This window comes from Molossus molossus, unplaced genomic scaffold (genome assembly GCF_014108415.1).
Source record: "Molossus molossus isolate mMolMol1 unplaced genomic scaffold, mMolMol1.p scaffold_m16_p_1, whole genome shotgun sequence".
Lineage (NCBI taxonomy): Eukaryota > Metazoa > Chordata > Mammalia > Chiroptera > Molossidae > Molossus > Molossus molossus.
This window is the reverse complement of record NW_023425344.1, coordinates 9,266,355-9,283,347: the sequence shown is the minus strand read 5'-3', so window position 1 is coordinate 9,283,347 and position 16,993 is coordinate 9,266,355. Positions and strand designations below refer to the sequence as shown.

The window sequence follows — 16,993 nt, the reverse complement described above, 5'->3', positions numbered from 1 at the left end:
CTTGGGTGTCCAGACGAAGGTAGCGGCGAGGGTCCCCGGCACTGACCAGTTGTCAAGTGCATTCTGGGAGAATGGCTGGGTCAGTAACACAACACAATTTGTGCTGGTGGTGCGATCCCCGGGTTCAGGAGACTGTTGAAATGCGGGACGAGGTTTTCATTGCGAAGGAGCAGCCGGAGATGGAGACGAGGGTCTCTCTGCAGGCCTCAGAGGGAAGGCGCCGGCGCAGGCCAGAGGGAAGAACGCCGTGTAAGGAAAGATGGGCAAAGCGAGGGTCTTCAGGGGACCGTAGAAAAGGATCAAAACCTTTCCTTCCTTTCTCCCTCCCTCCCTCCCTCCTTTCTTCCTGTTATCTGATACCTTTCTCCCCAGACCACGCAGCTGTCGCTTGAATCTACCTTCAGTAATCTCTCTGATTAATCAGAAATTTCAGATTTCCTTTAACAACACCGTCGCAACCACGCCAACTGCAAATTGCCTTCATAAAGAGTTGCGTTCTTTACAACACAAAACAATGATTCAAGTAGGATCTGAGCAAGATTCTAACGCAGCCCTGGCCGGCCCGGGAGGATCAATGCAATGCCGAACAGAAGGCTGTTCGTGGGGGAAAACTGGTTCAAAGCGGACCCGGGTCAGGGCAAAAGAGAAGGAATTCATTTTCCATCCTCCGGCCCTGTGCCAGAGAACACACCGGCCACTTGCGGTCTGAAAAGGGTCTGGGTCTGGCCGCCAGGAGATGGAATTGCACCCCAATCCCAGAACTAGATGAGGCCCTGTGGCTCGAGAACACACCGGCCACTTGCAGTCTGAAAGGGGTCTGTGTCTGGCCGCCAGGAGATGGAATTGCACCCCAATCCCAGAACTAGATGAGGCCCTGTGGCTCGCCTGGTTGGCTCCCCCTCCGGCGCATGGTTTTGATTTTTTCTTTTCGCCGCTTCATCTCGCACCGGTCTGTGAGCTGGCCTGGAGCCCCGTGTGGAAGGGCCACGCTGCAGTCCAGAAGTTTGTGCTGTGGATCAGGCTCTGCACGGCGCTCCGGAGAGCAGGCAGACAAACTCCAGGGTACAGAGCACACGTGCACACAAAGAGAACCTCACCTGCAGGAGCTGGGGTGGAGAAGAGCATGCCGGAATGCGGGAGCAGGGGGCAGAGGAAGAGACGGGACCGTGAAGCAAGGGGAGTGAGAAGGGGAGGCTGTGGAGAATGAGGAACTGCACGGGGAAGGATGGGGTCAAAAGAGGGAAATGGCTGAATGAAGGGGACCAGGCGGGAAGAGGACTAAGGGGGGAGATTGGAAAAGGAGAAAAAGGTAGGAGAGGCTGACTCTGCGCAGAAGGGAAATGGGGTGCAATGGACACTTAACTGTGTCCTCCACGATTCATATGTTGAAGTCCTAACACTCAATGAGACTATATTTGAAGACAGAACCTGTAAGAAGGTAACGGAGGTTAAATGAGGTCATTAGGGTGGTGGCCAATCCAATAGGACTGGTGGCATTATAAGAGAAAGAAACACCAGCTCTCTCTCTCTCGCTCTGTCTCATGTCAAGATACTGCTAGAAGGTGGCGTCTGCAAGCCAAGAAAAGGGTTTTTACCAGGAGCCAGTTCTATCGGCACCTTGATCTTCACCTTGAGAACAGTGAGAAAACAAATTCCGTTGCTTAAGCCATCCAGTCTGGGGTATCACTCCGTTACGGCAGCCTGAGCAAACCAATGCAAGGGGTGTGAAGATTCAAAGTAACCCAAAGTCCAGGAGGCTCACGGATCCGCAACTTGCCATGCCTGGGGCTGCGGGGGGTGGGTAGTAACACACATTCTCCCTGCAGGCTAACGGACACGAGGACACCGGCTCTCTTGGCAAGGGGATCACGTTCATGCCCCTGTGTGTCACTATTCATGAGGCTTTGGGTCTCATGTGAAGTAGGGATAAATGCAGTACAAACTTGATAGGGTTTGGGGGGATTCAGTGAGGGTCTGTTTGCACACATATCTGTTGTTTTGGGAGGGTGCTGTTAGCTGTTGCTGTTAATACCATGTGTGCATGTTTATTTAGGGCAGTTTCTGAAGGACAAGGTCTCTTGAGATTTCCCCACACGGCAAGAAAATTTGAACTCTCTGTCTCTAGATTGTATTGGCTTGAGCCATATGAAATTACCATGTCCCTAGGTGAAAGACACAGGTGTTCTTAAAATAGGAACATTTCGCAGAAATATCCAGATATGTGGATTTTCTTCTAAAATCTGAAGATCTGGCATTGCTGGGCCATGTTGTCCTGGACACCGCCCACTGGAGCGGCTGGTGACTGCCCCCTTGAGGTGGAGCCCCTGCCCCAGGCCCGTCTCAGCCTCACGCCATTGGGTCCTGCCATTGGCTCACTCGCGGGTCCTGCCAGGTCCCGTAGATCGGGGCCACAGCCTCGGACAGTGCATCGCCTGGGCCATGGCGCTGCCGTGTTGACGGAGTGGGTGTACTTTCTTTACAGGCAAGAACGTTCAAACAGCAATGTAGATTTGAGTTAGCAAATGCGAGCACAGATCATCTCAAGTCCAACACCTGAGGCCTTGGAAAATTAAAATAAACCAGGGAGCCCTGGCCAGTTTGGCTCAGCAGTTAGAGCTTTGGCCTATGGACTGAAGAGTTGCAGGTTCGATTCCAGTCAAGGACATGTGCCTTGGTTATGGTTTTTTTCCGGCTCTGGTCAGGGTCCTGTGGGAGGCAACCAATAGATGTGTCTTTCTCACATTGATGTTTCTCTCTCTCCCTCTCTTCTCCCTTTCCTCCCACTCTATCTGAAAATAAATGGAAAAATGTCCTCGGGTAAGGATTAAATAACATAAAATACACCAGGGAGAGCCACTCTGGGTTTTGCTTGTCACTCTGCTTTGGGGCAGCGTAAACACTTCCATCCAGGCTGACATCGTCCCCTTGATGAGTTCGCATTCACGTGCAAGCCCATTCGCTGTATCTGTGCATGTGCTCTTCTCTCGCTTGTACTTTTCTCTTCAATCATCTGCTAGACGTCAGTTTGTCCAGGGAGGGGAACCCCTAAAACAGTGAGGTCTGTGGGAATATTAGCTGGCTGCCCTAGCGACCAGGCTCTTCACAACAACAGGCATTTCATCTCCAGGTTGCCTGCTTTCTCTTACCTAGTGTCTCATTAAATATTGCCAGCGGGTCCCCTGGGCGAGGTACCTGGTGTTCTCATTTCAGTGACGGACGCCAGAGGCTCAGAGAGTGCAAATAACTGTCCCACACCACAACCAGGAAGGGTTGGGGCCGAAACTGGCATACGAATAGATCATAATTCCGGATTCATCATTCTTTTTAGTTACCTACAAAGAAAAACAGCACCTACCATGGGTGAAAATAGGCTTTGCTGCAACTAAGTTCTAGGGAAAAAAAAATTGAGTGTCTCAGTTGGTCATTTTATGAGATGAGCTCATTAGCAAAGCTGAAGCAAAGTTAGCATTAAGGAAAAGAAAGTGTTTACATCAGAGAGAGTAATAGTTGCCCTGGAGTCTGGGTGTCTGACTCCATTCAGATCAGTGGTAAGAGCAGCTCAGGAGAAGCCTGGTTCCCCCTTGGACAGCACGAACTGAGCTCTGCTGTCTTTCCTACCAACCCAAGGGAGTAAAACCTTGGGTTCAGATTTTTTTCCTGGTGCAGGGTTTCACTCTCCATCCTAGAAAGTTGATAGGAAGTGAGCAGTGGGGGCAAAGTCATCTGGAATCTGGTGTCCAGGTCTGGATGTCCATCTAAGAGGGCCTTGGTTCCGCTTTGTGAGCCACACAGTGTCCAGGGGAAACTTTGCCCTGTGAGTGCAGGGACACCCTGGGGAGCTTTGGGAAGACAGATGGCGACAGTCTTCCAGTATTTAAAATGTCGGAAAAAGGAGGTGGACTTCTTGCTGCTTTCGAAAGCAGAACAAGACCCAGTTGAGAGACATTAAAAATGGCCAGATTCTGGCACAATAAAGAAGATTCTGCTCTCCAGTGGTGTTTTAATGGAGGGAGCTGCCTTAATAAACATGAGCTCTTTGGTACTGGTGACATTGAGGCTGACCATGAGATCTGCAGCATAGATAGATCCGGAAAGCCTGTTTAAATAGCATTCTACCTCAGCCTCGGGGACAAACAGGAATATGATCAACAATTTCTGGGACATTTTAAGGGCCTGGCACATAAATTGTCCCCAGGAAATGAGAGTTTTTGTTAAGTGTCTGCACTACATTGGAGTCATATAAAATTGCCATTTTTTGTTGGTAATAAAACGGTTGAAGGTCAGCAGTTTTATATAGTTCAACGCAATTCATACAAAGACAAAGGAATAGGCTTGATTCTTTAGACCTATGTTACATAAAGAAAAGAGATTCCCGAGAAACTGTGAGGAGTTCACTGCGCATAGGTATCGTGTCGTCTGGGCTGAATTGTGTTCCCCTCAAAAGCCATAGTTTAAATACTTCAGAATGAGACTGTATTAGAAGATAAGGCCTTTAAAGGGGCGATGCGGTTCAAGTGAGGCCCTGAGCATGGCCTGCATCCAATCCAACTGGACCGGCGTCCTTATAAGAAGAGGGCATTCGACACACACAGAGGGACCAGGGTGCTCGGCTCAGAGGAAAGGCTGAGCGTGGACACCGAGGACCTCACCGTCCACCAAGGAGAAGGGCCTCGGAGAGAACCCAGGCAGCCGACTCCTTGGTCTTGGGCTTCCAGCCTCTGGAACTGCGAGAAACGTGATTTCTGTCATTGAGGCCGCCCAGTCTGTGGCATTGGGCACACAGGGCTGCGGTACATGGAAGGCGACTCTAGGGAGGAAGGTGATCAAGGGGAAACACGGTCTTCATTGTGAAGAAAAAGAGGAGGTGCTAATGAGCTGAGAAACTGATATAAACACCTATGAGAAAATGGGTTGCTAATCCGGATAAACTCTAGGAATCCCTTAACTAAGCTTCTGTTGACATCAAATTAGATTTTAGAGTGGCCTGGGATATAAATTACTTCATAAAAATTCTTTTCTGTCACAAAAGTAAGATTTCCTTTTTTTTTTATGGCCAAGTAGTATTCCATTGTGTAAATGTACCATAGTTATTTGTGACAGCAGGGACAGACCTGGAGAGCATTATGCTGAGTGAGATAAGCCAGCCGGAGAAAGACAAGTACCACATGATCTCACTCTTATGTGGAATCTAATGAACACAATAAACTAACAAATAACATAGACAGAGACTCCCAGTACAGAGAACAGACTGACAGCTGTCAGAGGGGAAGAGTAGGAGGGCTGGGTGAGGAAGGTTAGGGATTAAACAACAACAACACAAACCTCATAGACACAGACGAAAGTATGGTGATTACCAGCGGGAAGGGGGTGGGGGAGGTGGGAGAAGGTAAAGGGGGTTAAGTGGTGACTGAAGGAGACTTGACTTGGGCTGGTGAACACACAGTATAATATACAGATGATGTATGATAGAACTGGACCCCTGAAACCTATATAATTTTATTAGCCAATGTCACCCCAATAAATTCAATAAAAATTTCTTTTCTAAAAAAATCAATGGCGCAAGAGAGAAACTGAAATAAAAATCATGTGACCAATTTAAGAGTATGAGTTGCTTCGGGGATGTTAGTTAGCAATTGGCAGGCCGCCAACAAAGCAATGTCTTCAAGAGCTGTTGGGGGAGTCCACCTTGTGGGGAGTGTTTTAAGGCAGCCACAAAAGCTATGCTCTGCTGTTCTTGGTAGCAAAGGCCCTGAAACTGCAAATATTTAATACTGTTCTATAAGTAGTCTTTCATTAATTAGGACTAACCCCGCCCCTTGATTTGGAGGCAGAAATGACAAACGTGTGTTGGCGGTTGAGCCCTCATCTAGCTCTGTGGCCTTGGATAAGTCACCTTACCTCACTCGTGCCTTTCAGATAAGGTTAAGTTCCCCTCCCTGCTGCCTTCCAGTTGAGTGATAACCATCCTATGGCACTATTATGATATAAAGCAGGGTTACACTATGTTCAAAGTGAAAACGAAATCTCTATTTAAAACACATTTTAATTAGATATGGCAACTGAAGGACTAGTCAAGAGCAGATCTCTGGACTACTAGGCAGAAATGAGGGGATCCGTCCAGGGTCCATGTGTCAGGGTGGAAAGGCTGTGGGTTATGGAGACGCCTCGAGTTTAAATAGGTGCTCCATCTCTTGTGCTTGCGGGATGTTAGGTAAGCCACTCACCTCTCCTAGTGTGAAAAATAGGGGTATGCAGACAGGATATGTAAGTGCTGGCGCATGCCAGGTGCTTAATAAAAATACTCGATTAATAACACTTCTGGTGGCAAACTGAGCAACTTTGGAGGAGCCATTTCATCAGTTATTGGGGCCCACATTTCACTGACGATTATTGAACACCTGTTGGGTGTGTGACAGAATAACTCTGTGTGTTCTTTATCCCCACCTGAGTGGTGCCTGGGCCTTTGAGTATATCTATTTCTGAGTTGTACAGAACAAGAAGCAGACATTTCTTGAAAACACATTTTCCTTTCTTTTCTGAAAGTCCTAGTCCATGAGTATATGCTAGAATATATCTGACGGGACATTTCCCAGACCTGGAGAGACGGGGTCAGGGATCAGTGCATCTGTGAGAAGTAGAAGAGCTCACTCTGTGTGGCTCAGACACAGGGTGCCTGGCCTGGACAGTGATTCTCAGATCCCACACAGGGGTTGAAGGCAGAATCCATGGACATCAGGGACAGGCAATTTGTAAGAATGGGCATAACTGATGTGAAGGAAGGCCTCCCTGGTATTGGAGGTGGTGGGGCTGGGAGCTTGATCATTCGTAAAACTGAATTTCCTTCAGACACGGGCTCTTGGAATCAGATTCAATTCATGTTGAGTGAAAGACAATAAAGAAATGTGACATTTCTTGCAGATCTGTGTTTTTAGATCGACTGACACCTGCTATAGTTGTGAGGCACTGGAAAATCTAAAGATGAATTAATTTATACTCTTTAGAAGCTTACCACCTATTTGGGAGCTGGAGGAGGTCACATGACACCCAGTGAATAACTATCACTCAGAGCATGGCTGGATCCTGACGTGGTATGAACTGCAGGAAGACTTCTCAGTCACAAGAGGCAGGCAGCCAGGATGATGGATAAGAATTTCTCCTGAAGGGATATATTAAAATATACCCTCCCAATCGTTGCATGCCGATACCACATTATGCAGTTGACATAACTGTAAACTCATAAAATTTGCTAGGCCTTAGTGTTCTTTTGGAAATATGCCCGCTCGATATGCAGGAGAAGTCCAGAGACTGGTGATGGAGGAAGGAACTGGAGAGTTAATGATTTCCATAAAAGTGCTCAGAGGTTTATCTTCATGGAGTCTGAGAGCTGAGAAGGCCCCCAGAGGTCAGCCAGCCCCTCCTGTCCCTTCCCTTCCTCAACTCTTCCTATTTCACAGGGTCTAATTGCATTTATCGAGGCCTCCAGGCTGTTATTCGAAAGACCTTGATGATGGTGAAGGCCATGGTGTAGCAGATTTAGGAGACTGGGCCCAATGTTCATCTCCACCCCTTCACTGCCGTGTGTACAAAGGTCGCTGTAATCTCTTGCCTGGACAAATGTTGCTTCCCAACTGGAGGTTTGGTCTCTGTCCCTCCTGTACACTGATTAATCATCTTAAACCACTGTCCTAATGAAATGCCAGGGAGTAACTTTCTTGTTTACAAACTTTTAATGATTACTCCATTTGAAAAATCCAAACGTTGCGGTTTGACATTCAAGGCTTTCTTGTGATCTGATTCCAACCAAGTCTTCTTATTTATTTATTTTCCCCAACCAAGTCTTATGAGCCCACTTCCCTTTGCTCTCTATGCCTGCACTTTGTTCTGCCAGGGATGCTTTCCTGCTCCTCCCCCCCTGGACTCTTTCATGGTTTTCCTAATATTCTCCTCGCTGCCTGGAGTGCCCCTACCACCAATCCCTATCCATCCTTCAAGGCCAGTTACCTCCTCTGAGGAGTCTTCTCTGAGCATCACATGGACCTGAGTTTGAGATCATACTCTGCCACTTTCTTCTTAGAAGATTTCAGGTGGTTACTGAATTTCTCTAGGGCTCAGTTTTCTCATCTGTGAAATGGGTAAGTTAACATCCACCATGAAGCCTTATAAGGTACACATGGGCTAGTCATATTGTAAAGTGGTTAGCACAGTGCCTTGTACGTGGTAAATGCCAAAGAATGTTACACATACTTTGATTTTTCAAGGACCTGGTCTCTTTTCTCTGAATTCTCATTCACTTTCAGCCTCTCTTATATTCTTTCCTGTAAGTCTAATGTTGCATTTTACATGCTGGAACACAAGTTTTATTTTCCCCATTCGAATGATAACTCCTTAAAGGTGGGATCATGTTTTATTCTAGCTGGTGTCCTTTGCAGGACCCTCTGTACAGCTGGCCCCCAAACCACAGACAGAGTGAATTTCCTTAGATATGAGAGTCCCGTTGTTGGGTTTCTGCTTCACAGAAATATAGGAAGTCAGTTCGTGAAGTGGCTGGTGCACATGAATACATTTTAATTAAATCTTGGGAAACGTCACGAGCTTGATGTTCATGTAGCCTGAACTCAACCTCGCCGTTTTCCACGTTCCATGCTTTGTGTGATGCTTCTTGGGAAAAATTTGTTTCATGTTCTAATGAGTTTGGGAAGCTCTAGATTCTAATGACCCACTCATGAAGAGACCGAGGACACAGTAAGAAACAAAAATATGGGAAAACAGATAACTTTCTAGCATGTGTGATGATCAAAGTTTTGAATATTGGTGCCCAGTATGAAGTTACTGAGATAAATTTGAGCAAATTACTTAACCTTTCTGGGCCACAGTTTTCTCAAAGTACAAAGTAAAGATTACAGTAGAATCCCACTAATATCTCCAATAGGTTGTGAATCTTAAATAAAACTATTCAAATAAAGCACATAGAATAGTGCTTGACTCAAAATAAGTGGTCGATACAATGCTATAAATTAATGTTTTTATTAGTAGAAAATAAATGCAAATGTAGTATTAAAAAAATAATATAAAAAGTTAAACCGTGTGAGAAGTCCTAATAAGAACTCACATTTATTGAGCTCTTCTATGCCAGATACCCTCATAGCAGATCCTTTGTATGAATTCCTAATTTAATCCTCAAAATGCCCATATAAGAGTAGATAAAATTATTATCCTCATTTAACAGATGAAGAAATGGATGCTTGAATGGGTCTGGGTGTGCAGGGAAGTTATGGGGCAGAACTGTATTTGTAGTCAGGTGTTTTTGACCCCAGAACCTGAGTTATGATTACCTCATTAATGACCCATGAAACTGGTGTGCCCTGGGATGCCCTTCGGGAACAGAGCCTTGCGACCCCCATTTACTTGCTTCGTGGAAACAGCCATGGTCTTTCCACCTCTATGCCTTTGCTCATTGGCCTCTGCCTAGACTCTGTTGTCCGTCTTGCTTCTCTCATGATATTTTAATCCTCCTCCAAGGTCTAGTTCCAATGCAACTCTATGAGATGCTTTCTTTGATACGTCAGGCTGCTCTGCAAAGCCCCTGTCTACACTGTTCTCCATGAGCTTTCTGCACGGTTGAGCACGGTCAGTCTCTCTGCAAGGGCCATGCTCAGAGAGCCCTGGTAAAGTTTCTGGCACAGAGTGGACGCTCAGGGAAGGGTATCTCTTTCCGAGTTCCTCTAGGGTTTGATTCCTGCGCCTGGCGTTTTCGGGTGCTGGTCCACAGCCTTGGGATGTGTGGCGGTCGCTGGCAACCTGGTCTCAGTTTGGTTTAAGTTCAAATCCTTTCCCAGTTCAGATCGCGTGGCTCCCACACTCCCCAGCAGTTCATTAGTTAACGCTCCCCTCCCTCCATCCTCTCGGAGGTGAACAGACATGATTAGGTCACATTGGGCCTCTCATCATCGTCCTTTCTGGGACAACCCTGACCTGTCCTTTCCAGGGCGCTGTCCAGGTTTCATTAGCAAGCCCCCCAGTGGCTGCGCCTCAGATGAGTCAGCTGGCTTGGGCTTCATTAGCAACTCTAATTGCCTCTTGTTTTTGTCCTCACTGGGGCCTCCTCAGGGCCCAGAGGCGGGGCCTGGCGGGTCTGGCTCCAGAGAGGCCGCCAGCCTCCGTGGGAACCGTAATGGAAAGTCCTCGCTGCACTCCCCCGCAGTCACGTCATGCCACACTGCGCTTTGCCGGCCGCACCCATCCCCAGGGCGCTCTCAGGCGCCACATAACCGCTGGCCACCCCGGCTCTCCAGCTGCCTGCGATGAGGTCATGGGCGGGGTCCTGGAGACCCCCTCCAAATAGGGTGGGGGCTTCCCCGGCTGGCCCGAGAATGGCCGAGAGGACGAGAAGGAAGAGATGGTGATACTCTCGCACGTCCAACCCACTCCTGCCTCTCTTGATGCCGTCCCGCGGGGGTGGGTAGAAGTAGGGAGAGAGGAGACAAGAAGATACGGGAGAAGGACAAGGAAGTGGGAGGCAGGGTTCCTGCTTCCTCTTTAACAGCTGTGGACAGACAAAGCAACTAGCAGCTTCTCTTGACCACCTTGCAATGAGCTGGTAGAGACAGAGCTGCCCTCTGGCTTCACTACAATAATGCCCATCCTCTGCCCTAATCTCTTTCTTTTCACCGAGACCACAAAAAGCAGGGAAAGCCACTCTGATCCACCTTCTGTAACCAGAATTTAACACAGAAGAAAAAGTATCCCAGACAGGAGCAACGGTTGGTACAGCAAAGACAGGTAGAGTGCTTCTCAACCCAAGCACAGTGCCCCCAGGGAGCACCCCATATTCTCACCCAGGCCTCACGGGAGTGTTTGCTAGTGTTTCTGGATCAGGCGGTTTGCAGACTGAGGTTGCTTAGATGCCCCAAACCACCCGAAAGCCCCGTCCAACCCACAGGGCTTTTCCAGTCCTCCTCGGGAGTACATCTGTGTGCACGGAGGCGTAACTTGGGGCTCTGCTAAATCGCAGCCTGCTGCAGGAATCTGCAGACCTCCGCAAATATCCAGTGTTTGTGCACCTGGAAGTCTGCCTCGAAGAGATGGGAACACTGATAACAGACGTTTTTGGGGAAATTGGAAGAACACATCACACATTGACATGCCTTGCCTCCTAAAACCACAGGGAACTTCTTATATGGCCAACTCATGGGAAAACAACGACTGTTCCAGCCTCCCTGCCCTCTACCTGTTTCTGAGGCACAATCAAGAAGGCAAAGTCACCCCCATCAGATCATAGCACTGCGGGTCACCTGAGACTCGAATGAACAAACTTGGAGCTGAACTCCCCCCACCCCCCAACGTAATATCTACAACCTCCCCTCATGCGGTCACAAAGCAAGAATCAAATGATTTATTTAAGTTCTCAAAACACATTCTGCAAAACAAGTTTATAAAAAGTCATAGTAACCATATTTAAGAGAATTTTTGGAATGTTATTAAAAACTTCCATGGGAAAGATTTCTGAGTTAATAGAAAGATCATAGCCCCGGAAGTTGACTCGCGTGTAACAGAATAAGAAAACGGAGGTACTCTGACCTTAGCAATGTCTTCATCACCACACTAGCAAACTCCAAGTGCATCAGAATAGAGACTTTGAAGACCCGCACACATTTTCTGAAGGAAATGGCATTTTTCATACAGTCCAAAGATACTTCTCAGAGGTCTGCGCGCCAGGCAGACTAGGAAGTAGGAGAAAGCACCGACGCTGAGTTTTCCAGCCTTCGATTTATCATCTGTTGATCTACTTTCTACAAATATCTCACTTCCTTACAAGTAGCTGAAGTTCTCCTAGTAAATACTTTTGACGAAGGCCAAGCAGGAGGGAAAAAGAGAAGCAACGTCGCTTACCTTTTCTGGGCATTGCTGACATCACACTTTCCCCCCAAACATGAGGCTTTCTGGCTTTGGTTGTCCCATGAAGTTAGAAACCATTCGAAAACGGAGAGCAGAAATACACGTTGATTATTCAAAGCTGCTTCAAAACAACAGGGAAAAACAACTTGATGAAAAATGAAGCGTTCGTCTGAGCATGAGACCGCGTTTGAAGCTTGGAGCTCATGCTGTTGTAGGAGGTTTTGCAACTGTCTTTCCCAGTTTAAACAACCTCCTGCTCCTCCCAGGCACTTGCCAACTCCTGTAATTTAAAGCAACTGCGATCCTCCCCATAATACTCACATTTCAAAGAGCTCAATATATACTCTCGTTAGAAATGAGTAGGAGCGGGTGACGTTCCGCTGCGCACCAGGACGGAGGCAAATGAGAAGCAAAGGTTTCAGGTATCGAAATACTTCTGTTTCCTTCTTTTATCCATGGATCTTCTCACTGTGTCACTTCAAGTGGCTTTTGCCTTTTCAACGGATGCCTTGAGCCTGAAAGGCACCACTTCGCTGGAAGCAAAAAGTACATGGGCACATTTATGTCCCGACTTAGGGGACAGTGACGGTAGTGAGATTGTATTTAAATGGCACTTGGTCATCACAATGATTTCCATGCACCTCTTCCCTATCTGTTGGAAAATTCAAAATTAGTATACATTATATTTTTATCAAAGGGGAAAATACTGAAAATGATGTTATTTGCGTTGGTCTTATTTTAACCTTCATCCCATTTGCTAGTCAGCACCTCCAGGAGGGCTGCATGCTTTGCAGTCTGTGCCTGTAGCTGAGTGAGCTTTCTGACATTTAGTCTGTAACCGAGGTTACCTGTTTTACTGTGTCTATCACACTTCCCCAACTGCCATTAATCTCCTCTCTCTCACACACACACACGTGAATTCAAATTACAGCCAACTTAAAGTGTGATCAACTGAAAATGGTGATTTAAAAACTGTTTATAGCATATCTTTAAATAATATTTCCAATTACAGTCTACGTTCAATTCGACATCAGTCTCGGATGTACATTACGGCGGCCAAACAATCACACACTCTACAGTGCGATCCCCCCACATTCCAAATACCCACCTGGCCCTGTTTGTAGTCATTACGATCTTATTGACTGTATTCCCTGTGCGGTACTTTATATCCTGTGACTGTTCTGTAACTACACATTTGTACTGATTAATTCCTTCACCTTTTCACCCAGCCCCCAGACCGACCTCCCCTCTGTCAAACTTAGTCTGTTCTCTGTGTCTATGAGTCTGTTTCTACTTTGTTTATTCGGTTCTTTGGGTTTTCATGTAAGTGAAATCATATGGTATTTGTCTTTCTATGGCTTAAAGCAGGTATTGTTCAGTACATGATAGATAATAAGCGCTCAATAGATACTTGCAGAATGAATAAAATATTGCATAGATTCACACCAATCAACAGTTTAGACGACCTTTTTTTTTTCTTTTTAAAATTATCTTTATTGTTGAGAGTCTTACAGATGTCTCCCCACCCCCTTTTTGGTTTGCAGATATGTTCCCACTAGGCAAGGTTAATATGTCAAAGTTTCTGTAGAGAGCAAAGGCCAGACAGTGTATGCCCTTGCTAGATTTAATGAATGGTTATAATATAATGTGATCCCCCAAATTACTATAAGAATCATTCATTAAAGAAATAAAACCATTTGGTGGAGAAAAGAAATGTCGACACAGGCACAATCTATTAAGTATGCTCACTGTGCAAATTCATGCAAACAAGTTACAGCACAAAAATCTCATTCATTCATTAGAAAGCTATAGATCATTTCCCACGGTGTTTTTTGAGTCACCCAAACTAACTACCCTTCTGTGGATGGAGGAGAACGTCTCTGAATGAAATAGTGCAAAGAGAGAAAGAATCTCAGACCAATGGGACAGGGCAGGCTTCAGACTTAATGTGCTATGAAAGCAAAGACAAAAATTACTCTATTTTTGCTCTGGCTTCAATGGGGGAGATGTCTGGAGACACCAGCTCATGTAGCATCTTAGGCACGAATCCGCCACACTCCAGTGTGTGACCTCCAATGTGTTATTTCACTTCTATAAGCCTTGGTTTGCTTAGTAGTGAAAGATTTAATGCAAATATGTCTAAATACCTTTTTATATATAGATACACAATACTGCGTTAGTCAATAAATATTATTAAACACCTCATTGCGTGTCTGGTACTTCGCAGGACGTAGTATGAGTCACTGTGATGAACACCGTGTTAGCGCCCGGTCCCGGACATGGGATTCTGCTCCAGCACAATCTTCAGCTCCATGCCGTTGGCCTCATAGGAGGTTAGTGGTGAGGAGACTGACACCAGAGGCTGGAGAGGTAACATGTCATGCTTTGCGAAGGCGAAACATTTGGTGAACCTGACATCTGTGACAGTGTGGAAGGCCACACGCGCCAAGTAACCTTGTGGGTAAGGAGAGGAGGACGAGGAAGGAGCAGCCCTGTGCCCTGGTTCTTGTCGACAGCATCTGGCAAGGTCGTTCAAGAATGAGATGAGCCTAGAAAAGGAATATCTAAATTACAAACGGAAGTGAGAGGGGATAGAGAGACAGCTCATACATTTGATCGCTTGCAGGAGCCTGTCATGTTAGGCAGGACTTACATGGCTAAAATAACTATAAGACTGTACTAGAAATGTCTTTCAGGACTGAAAATAACTTCTTCCTCTAGAAGGAAGTGGATCACTGGCTTCATGGAGGGCTGGCTCCTCAACATGCACCTCAGATGTTGCACGGGGAGCCCCTCAGAAGGAAGAACTGGTGGCCAGGACAATGGACATTGGAGCTTCCCAGAGCGCAGCGCCAGGGACATCCAGAACCTCCTCCCACAAGGCAGCGCACCTCGACTGTGTCCACCTGGCCGCTTGTGGTATCGATGGCTGCTGTTTTTTCCTTCCATTTTCTGATGGAACATTTTTATTGTGGATATCTCATCACTGTTATACCATACACCACTTGTATTGTGTGTGTGTGCGAGAGAGAGAGAGAGAGAGAATGAGAACTTGTCCTTTGCTTCATAGCTTCTTTCCTTCCAGTTCATAGGTCACCGGATCAAGATTACAACACCCATGTCACATAGCTCAGAAGTCCTGCACTTGGAGCTGCTTGTAACGACCGCATGGAATTTGACGCTTCCTTTGGGGAGGAAGAGTGTGCTCTGTGTTTGGAAACAGGGAAGGAGATAGATATTTGGTGGCCCGAAAAGTAAACCATGAGAGGTGTTTTTCAGTGTTTGCTGATGTCTACATATCCCCTGCCCCTGCAGTTCCGTTGACCATGTGACTGATCTCTGGCAAATGGGATATGGACAGAAGTTATATGGGGTTCATTCTAGGCTGAGGTGATGAGGAACTGATATACTCACTTTACATTCTTTCTCTCTTCCAGATCCATGTGGTGGGAAGCGAGAGACGCAGAGGTGCTGAAGCCCCATAATCGAAGGAACCCCCAAACCTGAGGCATCCCTCACAGACATTCTTGAATAAAGTACAAGCCAATATTGTGTCCCTCCACTGAGTCTGGGGATGTATTTGTCACAGACAGCTAGTGTCAGTTACAGTGCAGATAGCTGCTTTGGAAGATTAAATTATATGTAAAGAATGCAGAACAGGCCTACCACAATAAGTGCCCAAAAATGTTAGTTATTTTAATACTAACCATAAATCCCAACTTTTTTGCTGTAGCAAAACTAATCTAGCTAAATGCCAGTTGCGAGTACTTCTATAAATTTAAGATTTATACGTGGTGTGCTGACGGGCTAAGTAAATTGGAAACCATGAAAAGATTAGTGACAGAAATAAGCAGAGAAGGCAAAATGTATCACCCATCGATCAATATACACGCATTAATGAAGAAAACTGTCCAGTGGGTTACTGTCAGATGTTACAAGCGACCTGCAGAGCAGGGGCTGAAAGAAGTTACAAACCTCAAAGAACCAGTTAAGTATTCCTAGCATTTAACTAGTGTAGACTCTACTTACCCAAACATTTGTTTTACTGTGTGTACAGAAGCAGGCGATGGTCCTGACACTGACTGTTCCAGGCCACTCCTCAGTGCAGAGGGGTAAACATCTCATCATCTGATGATCGCCTTCCACTCGGACCGTGCGTTTTCCCCACTGGCTTTGCGCAGCTCCAAACGGAGGTGCAGAAGGTTCTAGTTCGTACATTGTGTTTCCACCGCAGGTATTTGGGGCATGTCCCGCTGGAAATGTGGCTTCCTTCATTCTGCAAACTCTTGAAAGGGTCAGACACTTTTCTCTTCTACCACTTTGCTTTTTAAAAATATATGTTTATTGTTTTTTTTCAGATAGAGAGGAAGGAAGAAGGGAAGAGAGAGAGAGAGAAATATCAATGAGAGAGAAACATGGATTGGCTGCCTCCTGCACACCCTGTACCAGGGATCAAGCCTGAAACCTGGATGAGTGACCCTTCAGTCCATGGGACGATGCTCAATCCACTGAGCCACACTGACTGGGCTCCTCTACCATTTTAAAGCAACAATGATAATAATGACATTTGCTGAGCATGAACTATGTACCAGGCACCATTTTATGTGCTGTGTAACTATATTAACCCACTTTGTCTTTTCAACAATCCTGTGAGGCAGACACTAACATTATCTTCATTTTACAGATGGGGAACCTGAAGCACAGAGAGGTTGAGAGACTGGCTCAAGGTCACACAGCCAATAAGTAGCCCAGCTGGGATATAAACCTCGGCTGTCTGGTTCCAGTACCTGAACACTTAAATGGTGGTTAAAACACCTTCTCCATGCCAAATGAAGAGAGCATGCTTACACTGTGTATATTCTTATCATCCATTACATTTGAGATGATTTCAGATTACTTCTGAAACACACTCTAAACTCTTATCCACAGCAGGTTGTTTTTCTTGGAAAACACGTACTTCCCTTTCTGAATGCAATTATAAAGTTTGAGCATTTTTCATTTTTAAGCTTCGTGTTCTTACAGTTGACTTTATTTCTTCTCCTTTGCCTGCACGAAGCAGCCAAGTTTCAAATTATATCCTGAAACCCAGGTGGCTTCA

At 46.1% G+C, this 16,993-nt stretch overlaps 1 protein-coding gene across 1 annotated transcript in view; it reads right to left on the bottom strand.

Moving 5' to 3' along the window:
- C1QTNF7 (C1q and TNF related 7) overlaps positions 1–12,154 on the bottom strand; it is a 97,186-nt gene extending 85,032 nt beyond the window's left edge. The window contains exon 1 of the mRNA XM_036273655.1: positions 11,890–12,154. Within this exon, the coding sequence (XP_036129548.1) occupies positions 11,890–11,911 (22 nt within the window). The 5' untranslated portion in view covers positions 11,912–12,154. The remainder of the gene's footprint in view (positions 1–11,889) is intronic.
- Positions 12,155–16,993: the final 4,839 nt, after the last annotated feature.